General features: G+C 38.3%; 1 protein-coding gene across 2 annotated transcripts in view; it reads left to right on the forward strand.

The window, feature by feature from the left end:
• Positions 1 to 10,236, forward strand: part of LOC105671259 (solute carrier family 7 member 14) — a 78,137-nt gene that overhangs the window by 60,086 nt on the left and 7,815 nt on the right. For both annotated transcript variants that reach the window (XM_012365238.2, XM_067356797.1), the window contains exons 6-13: positions 5,813 to 5,984; positions 6,750 to 6,933; positions 7,237 to 7,361; positions 7,983 to 8,236; positions 8,739 to 8,981; positions 9,333 to 9,477; positions 9,729 to 9,822; positions 9,916 to 10,043. In XM_012365238.2, the coding sequence (XP_012220661.1) occupies positions 5,813 to 5,984; positions 6,750 to 6,933; positions 7,237 to 7,361; positions 7,983 to 8,236; positions 8,739 to 8,981; positions 9,333 to 9,477; positions 9,729 to 9,822; positions 9,916 to 10,043 (1,345 nt within the window). The remainder of the gene's footprint in view (positions 1 to 5,812; positions 5,985 to 6,749; positions 6,934 to 7,236; positions 7,362 to 7,982; positions 8,237 to 8,738; positions 8,982 to 9,332; positions 9,478 to 9,728; positions 9,823 to 9,915; positions 10,044 to 10,236) is intronic.

The following is a 10,236-nucleotide window of genomic DNA, read 5'->3' on the forward strand; positions in this document are numbered from 1 at the left end:
ATAATAATCCGTACGTTCCGCGCGCAATCCTAAGGGAAATAAATTAAAAACCTGTCCGAGGCAGGATGCGCCGGCAAAAACAGATCCGGCAATCCGTTTTGCCGTGAACGGCTCTCGTTCTCTCCGCTATCGGCGTGTACATCGTGCGCCGTTGTTGAAGAAAATTCGATGTATTTTGCGAATAGCGCTCGCAGCGGCGCTCGAAAATTTAATGCAATTGTTTATCGTATCATGGTATGACAATAATTAACTTTGTGAACAAATTGTTTTCATGAAACATATCTTTATTCTCTAATTTCTCGTTTACGCTTTAAATGTATTTTCAAATCTGTTTAGTGAAATTACAGATATTATAATTAAATTTCCAAAAATTTTTGGAAATTGCATTTGTAAAGCTTTTCCAATTTATTGTTGTAATTATTTTTATTATTGAAATGACTAAACTATTTTGTTTTGCAGATATTTTACAATTTATTGCTGTTAAAAGATATACGAATATCAATAGTCTGCTTGATGAAAATTTATAACGTAACATTTGTATAACATAATTCATATCGCCACCTGATAAGATAACTATGACAACTTTTATGGCTTATATATGATTGATTGCAATGAACATTGTACAATTTGAACGAACATTGCGATGACACGTGATCCTGGTAATATACATTCGCGCACAATATATCGCGCCCCGCGTCCATTTTTACGCGCTCTTCGCTTCGAGTGCCGGACAAACCGCAGTCTGTTTATTATCCTATTATTTTATATATCGCGAGCTCCTCTTTTTTGTTCCATTCCATGTCAATATCCCATTCCAATCAGCATATAACATCGCCACATATGGCACATACATTCGAATTGTAAAAATAAACGATGTCCGAGGATTCGTGGAATACTAAAAATTAATTCGTTTTATATAATAGTTGTGAAGTATTCTTTTTCAGATTTTTTTTTTAATTGATGAATACGTTGGATCAGAAGCAATTAATAATGTTACCGTCGGTTTAGAGCATTGAAAACAGCGCATGACACTTCAGCAGGCACATATGATATTCACAGGTGAGAGCAGTTTGATATCTACCGAAAGGAAAAAATTTCAAAGAGTATTTTTGTGAAATAATGTTACAGTTATTTATTGCATCAGCGTGCAGTACGGAGAAACGTTCGCTTCGAAATTTATCTCTAGGTCGTATAAGAAATTTGATTTAGCATTTTTACGCAGAAATCTATACACTGAGCAAATGTTTAATTAACTTATACGATGGCCCAATTTTTTAACAACTTTAACGATTTCAGTAAATTTTTTATTTGCTCTTTGCATTCCGCGTATAAATTCGCATTTATCCGTTCGCCGATACTGTCGCAGTGTGTATCACTCGATTGCTTATACGGATAGCATAATTTGACGGAATTCATTCTTTCATTTGCATTAGAATTAGTTCCACGGAGTCTTCTGCGTCGACAGTCTGCGATGTCGGCGCGTGCCGCTGCAGGACCTTTGACTTTTATAGCTTGCGATTATCTAGCGGTGTCACAGAGCGGAGTGAGTTGACTCCGCCACGATCATTTAATATCGCGACGATGAATCGACTTACTTACTCTTGCGATCGTATTACCCACGACGTTGCTGAAATTAATGACTTGCGATTCTTTGCTCCGGATACACGGCGTCTTTTTCAAGTATATATATGTATATATCTAATCCCCCTTCTCTCAGTCGTCGCTTTAACAAATTTTCATTACGTCTCGCACGAAGATTAATATCGTTGCATCTGCGCATGTATAAATTTCTTGAAATAGAAGAAAATTTTGTACGAAGAGGTATGAAGCTTCTCAGATATTCAATCAATAAACTATATATATTAAAAGCCAATAAAAACCAAGCGCTGTTGACGATGCGAAATTAATTTTTCAATAATCTGAGATTGACTAACGAACATTTTTCTTCTATTTAAGCTTCAAAAGTGGATCTTATTGATTTGATAAAAAGTCAATGAGACAATTAAAAATTCGATTATTGGCGTAAATATATAAGTGCAGAGTTATCGATTTAGGTTTATCAATCAAACATTGGAGTGCTTTTATGCTTTTTGAATAAATTACACAGAATTTTATTTTGTTTCAAAAAATTTGTGTGCATACATCAGCACAACGATATGCCGTTACAAATCTGAAATTCTATGCAAAATTAATTGTTTAAAAAGTCAAGCGCGATGTAAAATGAATTTTTTATTATCTACTTGACTTTTATCGTTCAATTAAGTATATTTGTGTCATCGGAGTAAAATTGGCAGAAAAAAACAAACAATTAAAGATGATTGTCAACGCGGATTAATTCGAGCCTTGTCTTTATTAAATTATAGCGGTGAATGGAAGTCGGGTATCCCGCAGAGTGCCAAATATTAGCACAGGATCATTACGCGACCCGACTCTGTGGATTTCCGAAAAGCGCGACAAATCCACCGTGCCGCAAGTTAGAAACAAAGGAAGACCCTTTCAGACGCTTTGCGCGGAGGAGGATGCCAGATTACAGGAAAATGTAGGCGGTCTATAAGCCAGGGCAACTCGGGTTTCTTTGTGATCCCGCTCCTAAACCCGCCTAACTTCCCGTCGTGTCCATTAAAGCCGGAGCCCCAGAGCATCACGTATACCTTCAATCTCTGAATATCGCCCGGGCGAAATTTCGCGCCACGTACGTGCAAGAAGTTGGGATCCGCGCGAAAGATGTATGTACGTATGTGTGTGGGAAGAAGGAAAATCCCCTCAAGGGCTCGCTTGACGGTAATTCTACGACGGATGTAAAGATGCTCCTCCAGCTTCTTTGACACACGATGTTTCGCGGCGGGAGGGTTTTCTCCGGATAAACTGGTTCTCCGCGCTCTTCTGGTTCCCGTGAATGTTTGATAAAACGCAATGATTTCCCAACCGATTCCTGAGCGTATCAAAATTCATTTTTCACCGCCAACCGCGCTTGTGACTTTTATTGATCTAAGGTAATTAAATGATAAAATATGTAACTTTGTCTTGTGGAAATGTAGTGCAATCTCATTACGAAAGTATTAATGCGCTTTCTAAGCAAATTGCATTAAATAAGTTATCTGAAGTGTGACATAAAATTAAATAAATTACGCGAGTGATGTACGAAGATGAGTTGAAAAGTTTCCGAAAAGTGGTTATTAAAAAATATTTTTTAAAAACTAATGGTTATTTAAAAAAAAATATGGTTATAAAAAGTATTTTTTATTGGAATATAGAAATAGAACAATAGTTTATTTATTTTTTACATAATTATTTTATCCAGATTTGACAGTTTTTCCGATAAAAATCTTTTCTATAGTCTTTCTCTATTTCCAAGGTTTTTCTTTTCTAATTCAGACCACTGCATTTTTCAATGTCAATCTTTCTTACTATTCTTGGCCTCTTTCTTATTTCCTCTTCTCTTCTCCTTTCTTCTTATTCAGGATGCGCGCTTGTTTATTGTCTACGGCTGCGGTTCCGTTGATCTTTGAGCATTCCATTCGCGATCGCAATTCCCGTCGAAATCGGAGAATAAATCAATCAAGCGAAATGCAATACGCGAGGATGTGCCTCGGCTTTCTAGTGCTGGCTCTCTGAAGATTTATCCCCTTTTCTTCCGGTACAATCTACGTTTCCAGAGTCGCGCTATATTTTCAAGAAAGATGTGAAATTTCTCTGGTATTGTTCATTCTTGTTCGTCCATGAAAGCTCTGTGTTTCATGCGAAATAATAACCGCATTTGCGGAGAAAATGCTGATGTTTTTTGTTGAAAACAGCAGCAATCTTTTATTTACTGAAATTTAATCGGGTGTCAGTCTTTGCACTTTTTGACATATTAAATACGCGGTGGAATTTTTTAAATTAAAGTGCATAAAAAATTAGTTCAGATATATATGGTTTTTTTTTTAAATATTTTAATAAAAACATATTTGATTTCTAATTGTTATGTATCTGATGAAACTGTGGACGAAAAAAAGGGAAACGAGGTGGTTTGTCGACAAGAACGAGATTACCCGGTTTGGTTGCGATGCACCACCTCGTTTCGACATTTCTCAATTTGCTTAATTGCGACTGCTTAACATTCAACGGAGTGTAATTTGCCTGAAAAAGCCACGAATTCCGCGACAATGGACCAAAAGTACCATTCTCTCTTCTTTTATCTCGCATTTATTTCTTGCAACTCGCTAAAGTGCCGCGTAGTTTTCAGAATGCAGAGATTACGCTTCGGTAAAACCAAGCTGCTTTTAATTATTGTTTCACGTGACGATAAATGAAAATATTTAGGGATGGTCAAGCTGCGATGTAAAGATGAAGAGATAACGCGTGTGTGAGAGCCAACAGGGTCAACTGTCTTGCTGAAAGATTCACGACCTTTCACGGGAACCTTTTCACCCGTGTCCTCCTTCAACATTCCACACTTTTACCGCCCGCGTATCGCCTTAGAAAATCCGCCCACCCACCTTCTGCACTTTCCGCGCTCTTCCCATTCCTTACTTCTTTATTAATTAACTTGAAACGCAACTTTCGTCAAAGGTAGCAACGGTTACGGCGGTTTTCAAAAGTTCGAGCGAGAGTTCAGATGGAACCGTGCCTTTTCGTTGTAATATAATTCCTTTGTTTCTGAAAATAGACAAGGAAAACTTACAATGCGCAGCGATCACTTTTAAAGCAAAAACTCGGCTGCGAAGCCACGCAGAATTCCGCTCTGCCGCGCGCGCGAAGTTTCTTTAATCGGCTAATAGAATTCCGATTGTACAGGGCGGGATTTCATATCGTTGCAACTATTTGAAGTGTGCATATATTTGTAGCTCGTGGCCGACCTTTAGCCGGCGATTTGACTGTGCTTTTGTGCAGAGGCCACGTTCACTTGTGCGTGGGCGCGCCGGCGAAAATGCAGAGATGTTCGCTGGTCGCGCGACGCCTACCCCTTTTTCGAAATAATAACCCTCTGGGATCGTAATCTCTATTCCAATTTCACGCTACTGGCAAAAATTTTAATTTCAACATTTCCATCTGGTGACCTTTTGATTCCTCTGTCCCTGTTCCTTCTCTTTTCTCATTTTCTCTCTCTCTCTCTTTCTCTCTCTCTCCTATCCATTTTCCGCTTATTTTCTCCCTCTTGCTTTTGAATAATTAAAATCGATTTTTTGAGAAAAGTAATCTTGAAACGATATCCGTAACACGAAAAATGTACAAATAAGCTCTTTTTGTACAGCCTACTGTGCGCCGATTATTTAGGCAGCGCCATTCATCCGTTACTCTCTCGACGGCTGGAGGCTTATCAGAAATTCATAAACGCGTCGAGCAGACTTTAAATATGTAAACACTTTAATACTATATCCCTCTGTACGAAGGGAGAGACGGATTTTCAGCAAATCTGGCCGAAAGAAGCGACAGGATTGACGGCCGCGAAGCGATCCACGTCGAGCAATTAATCGCTCTCATCGATTTCCGATTAATTACTTTTTATACGCGCGCATCGATAACTGGCGGAAATGAGCGGCGCTTTTAAGTCGTACGATACATCGACGCAAATACCACAAATCTTTAATGCCAAGCATCGGAGCTTTATTAAAAGCGCTGTGACATTTACTTGAGAGACTCGGATTTTTGAATAGTTTGCGCGGGTCACGGATTTATTTTACTTTTCCTTTACTTTGCGAGGGTAATGAATTTCTGTTTTTTTAATAACAACTTTTTCAGTCGCGATCGTGCCCTTTGAAGCTTCAATCGGTTTATCGTGTAATATTCTGTACGACGAGAATGTGAAAAATGCATCTTTCCTGCCTGGCAGGTTTTCACCGGCGCGGCGACGTGTTTCTACGCCTTCATAGGCTTCGACATAATAGCCACCACCGGCGAGGAGGCGACGAATCCGAAGCGGAGCATCCCCCTCGCCATAGTCTCGTCGTTGATCATAATTCTCGTTGCTTACGTCACCAGCAGCATGGTGCTGACGTTGATTGGTGAGTAGAAGGATAGTAGTCAAACGGAGCGGCCAATGGTCGTTGTTGATACGTTCATTAGCCGAAATGCGTGTTCGCGTCATCTCGCAGTCCCGGCGGACAGTAATACGGCTCTCTCTTTGAATTCGCTGAGTGAAACATGTGTTTTCGCATTCACTTGTGAAACGCGAATAAATATCGGCGGATGCAGCGCGGCTTTTCGAGCTGCGTGCCTCTTTCAATATCTCATATCTCCGCAACTCTCCAAACGGGGAATCGAGTGCTCATTCTATCTCGCGTTGGATATTTCACAATTTTAACGGCATTGAATGAAATAGTCGATAATAGAAATACTATAAAGTTATTTAAAATCTCTGTCCTTTTCATATGTAAATAAGAGTTATTAGTATATTTTTATACTACACTACTATTGTATCAAATTTTGATAATTAAAATCTATTATAATTTTAGAAAATTCCGCATAACTAAAAAAAAAAAAAAGATTCAATAAATCGATAGAAAATGGCGATTTATTGTTTTCGGGACAACGTAGCAGACAATTCCGCGCTTCTTTTACTATGCATTGTCTTTTAATTTGATTGCACATCCAAGAACCATTTTCAGTTTTATTGTTTTAAAATTTACTATTTGCTAGTATAAAATGATATTGTTACGCTATCGACGCGTCCGTTGCCGAATAATATTCATAGTACTGAATTCACAGCAATGCTTGACGAAACGAAAAGGCTGTTAATGTATTTTCCGTCGCGTACTCGTGTGTTTCAGTTCCGTACGAGCAGGTCGATCAAGATTCGGCGCTGGTGGAGATGTTCGGCCAAGTCGGGGCCTACAAGTGCAAGTACATCGTCGCGATTGGCGCGCTGGCGGGCCTGACGGTCTCCATGTTCGGCAGCATGTTTCCGATGCCTAGGATAGTCTATGCAATGGCTCAGGATGGCCTTATATTTCGGTGACAATCAATTTGGATTCAACTTTGAACTTCCATGAAAGAAATCGTTAAGAATGTAGAGGGAAAGACGATAATGCAAGTCAAATCACAGAAACAACGAAAGTAGTGTAGAAATAGTTTGTTTAATAAATTATTAAGCGAAATAGAAATAGCGACTAATGAATTAAATTACGATGTTTTAGTATTATTCATGATTAAAGAGCAATTATCTGAAAATTCTTCAAAATAATTGAGCAATATTTCCAATTAGTACTTAATTGATCTAATTTCTCATCTAACAATTATAAATTTTGTGTTTTTTAGGAGTCTTAGTCAAGTTTGGCCGGCGACGGGCACTCCCGCGATTGCGACTTTAATTTCTGGCTTGTGTGCCGCCTTCGCTGCGCTGCTGATTAAGCTGGAGGTGTTGGTGGAAATGATGTCGATCGGTAAGATATTTAAATGCTCAACTGCTTTTATTTTAATTTATAGTAATCAAAACAATTTCGAAATTGCATTTTTATATGCAGTAGATCATTGTCGACGTCAAACTGGTTAGATCTCTTTCTTCAGATATTGTTTTATTGAAGAAATCTTTGAGTATTTTTCTATAAATTTTATTGCAAATGAAGTCTGCAGCAAATTGATATTAATTATGAATATGGTTAATAATTTTTTTTCCGACTTTTTTCTATCGTTTCACTAGTCGCTCCATGTCTTGAAGGTTTAAAAAATTTAATAGATTTCAAATGAAAAGAGGACTTTGAAAGCTCGAACTTTGAAGTTAACTGATAAATAATTGCGTGTTTTATGCATCAGATCTATAGTTCAGGTTTCAAATATTCTTTCTGCGCTTAGTCACACATATATTTTAATTTTATACGAAATATTAACATATTGCGCAATTTAAATTATAAAAATTATATATAATTAATTTGAAATTTGAAATTAATTTTAATAATTTAAAATTTTTTTTAGGATTGTAAATTTTAATATATTTAAATTATAAAATAATTATGTCCAAGCGGTGCGCGGAATATTCAGATTTCCGTTCACGTTCCACATTGCAGGCACCTTGTTGGCGTACACTCTGGTGTCCACCTGCGTGTTAATACTGCGGTATCAGCCGCATTCGACGAATCTGGTCGAGCTGCTGCCGCAGAGCCTCAGGACGCCGTGTCGATCGCCGACAAAGGAGACGCAAGGGAACGGTCAAGTGGCTTACGGCAAGGAGCTCAGGCCCGATCAGCTTACGACCGCGTTGAACTCGGTCCAGGCGTCCCAGTCAGAGCTCACGACCACCAGCAACGGGCAGCGTATCACGGTGAGACGTGATGTCGTGTTCGTGGAACCACAACGGCACATCCTTTTCCGCCGTTGTTCTCGCCATAATGTTATTTGAAGAAATTCCCACACGGCGAGAAAACAAGATTTTCCCCGCAGTTTACTTCCCGCAGTTCTGAATTTTTTACTTCCGATTTCGTTAGTCTCTCGCTCGGCAGTTTAGAGAAATTTGTCGACCGACTTCGTGCTCGATTTTCTTCAGCTTCAGTTAGATTATCTTCGGCGAACGTTTGCTGTGGATATAGCTTTAAAGGAATCTCATTTTTTTTATTTTGTGTGAAATTCTCTTCTTTTCCTTGTGATTTTTTTTAACAAAAGCAACAGTTTTCCTTCACGATTAATATTTTTAAGATAGTGACACTTTAAGCTATTTGTTCTTCCTTGAATTGTTATGTTGATAAGAAAAATTGTATTAAATGTGGGACTTGTGAGAGAGAGATGGGATCGGGATGTTCGCAACGAAATTTGCATTATCATTTCAGGTGCGGCGGGTGAGGAGATGCAATAGCTCGTCGCCGGAGTCGGACGATACGTTCGGCGGCGAGGAGGACGAGGTTGGACTGGGTAAGGACGATCAGTATCTCGTCAGCGACAGGACGGAGAACAAATTCTACGGCAGCGTACACGCGGCCGCAGCCGCTTCGAGTTGCGGCAGCGCTCATCAGTATCCTGGAAACACGCCGATTATAGGACCACCGTTGAACTATCTACAGCGTCGGCTGCAGGTAAGAATCAGGAGCCCCAATGGTGTGAAATAAAGATCTCTATCTCAATTGTAATAAAATCGGAGAATAATAGGATTTTGTTGGAATTTTATCTATCGCCAGTGCAAGTGTCCATACATTTTAATCGAAAAAATATTTTGATACTGATTTTCTTCTGAAATCCTTTCCAAATTTTCTTTAAAGACTTTTTTCAAGTTTCAAACATATTTTATTCTAAATATTCAATGCTAGATAAGAAATTTTCTTCTTACATAAGTAATTGCACATAAAATATTTTTTAACTTGCGAAATGTCATATTTATCATTTTTGTCATATTTATCACACAACTAATAAACCGTAACATTTCTTAGGCTGTGCAATACCTGTGCCCTGCTATATTCCCATGGGTGGATAGAGGTCCTGCGACGGAGGCGTCAGGACGTTATGTCATGAAACTCGTGGGGATCTTATATTTCTTGATCCTTATCTTTGACTTGATTATCGTCTGTGGGATGGGTGAGTTCACTCTGCCTAATGCATATATTCATAAGTTTTTCGCGAAATTCATCAAAAGTTTAAAAGATTTCACAAAGTTCTTTTTTGATATTATAAAAAGGAAAAAAATTTTTCATAAATCGTATATTATCAGAAAAATATATTTAAACAATTTTACCAAATTTTTAATACATTTGTATAATCAATTTTGCAAATCACTGTAAATACATCTTGTTCAACATTTTCTATCTATTCTCTTTTTTTTTTCTTAGGTAACATGGGGACGTTCACAACGATACTATTTTTCCTCTTTCTCTTTGCCATAATCGGTATCCTTCTCGCCATTAGCAGAAAGCCGCAGAATAGGTAATGCGCAATTTGCAAACTGCGAAGTGTATCCAAGCGTGAAATAATTTAACGAGTTAAGTAATAACTTCTTGCACTATCCTTTTGTTTCAGGAATAGCGTAATGTTCATGACTCCAGGCTTACCCTTTGTGCCCGCGATCGCCGTTACCGTCAACATTTATCTCATCTTCAAACTCAGCATCCTCACGCTGGTCAGATTTACGCTCTGGATGACTCTCGGTAAATTTACATTAATTTTAAACATACAATTTTCCATAAATTTCTACGGATTGCATTTGCGAGCAATTAAAATTATATCGATTCTATTTCTATCAAATTTTTCAAGCGGAACGATCAGATTCTCAATTGCTTGCATCTTTTTTCTGGCGGACCGCCGATTGGTTTAAAAACAGTGGGTCGTTTGTATCTGTCA

The sequence above is a fragment of the Linepithema humile genome, chromosome 6, assembly GCF_040581485.1.
Source record: "Linepithema humile isolate Giens D197 chromosome 6, Lhum_UNIL_v1.0, whole genome shotgun sequence".
NCBI lineage: Eukaryota > Metazoa > Arthropoda > Insecta > Hymenoptera > Formicidae > Linepithema > Linepithema humile.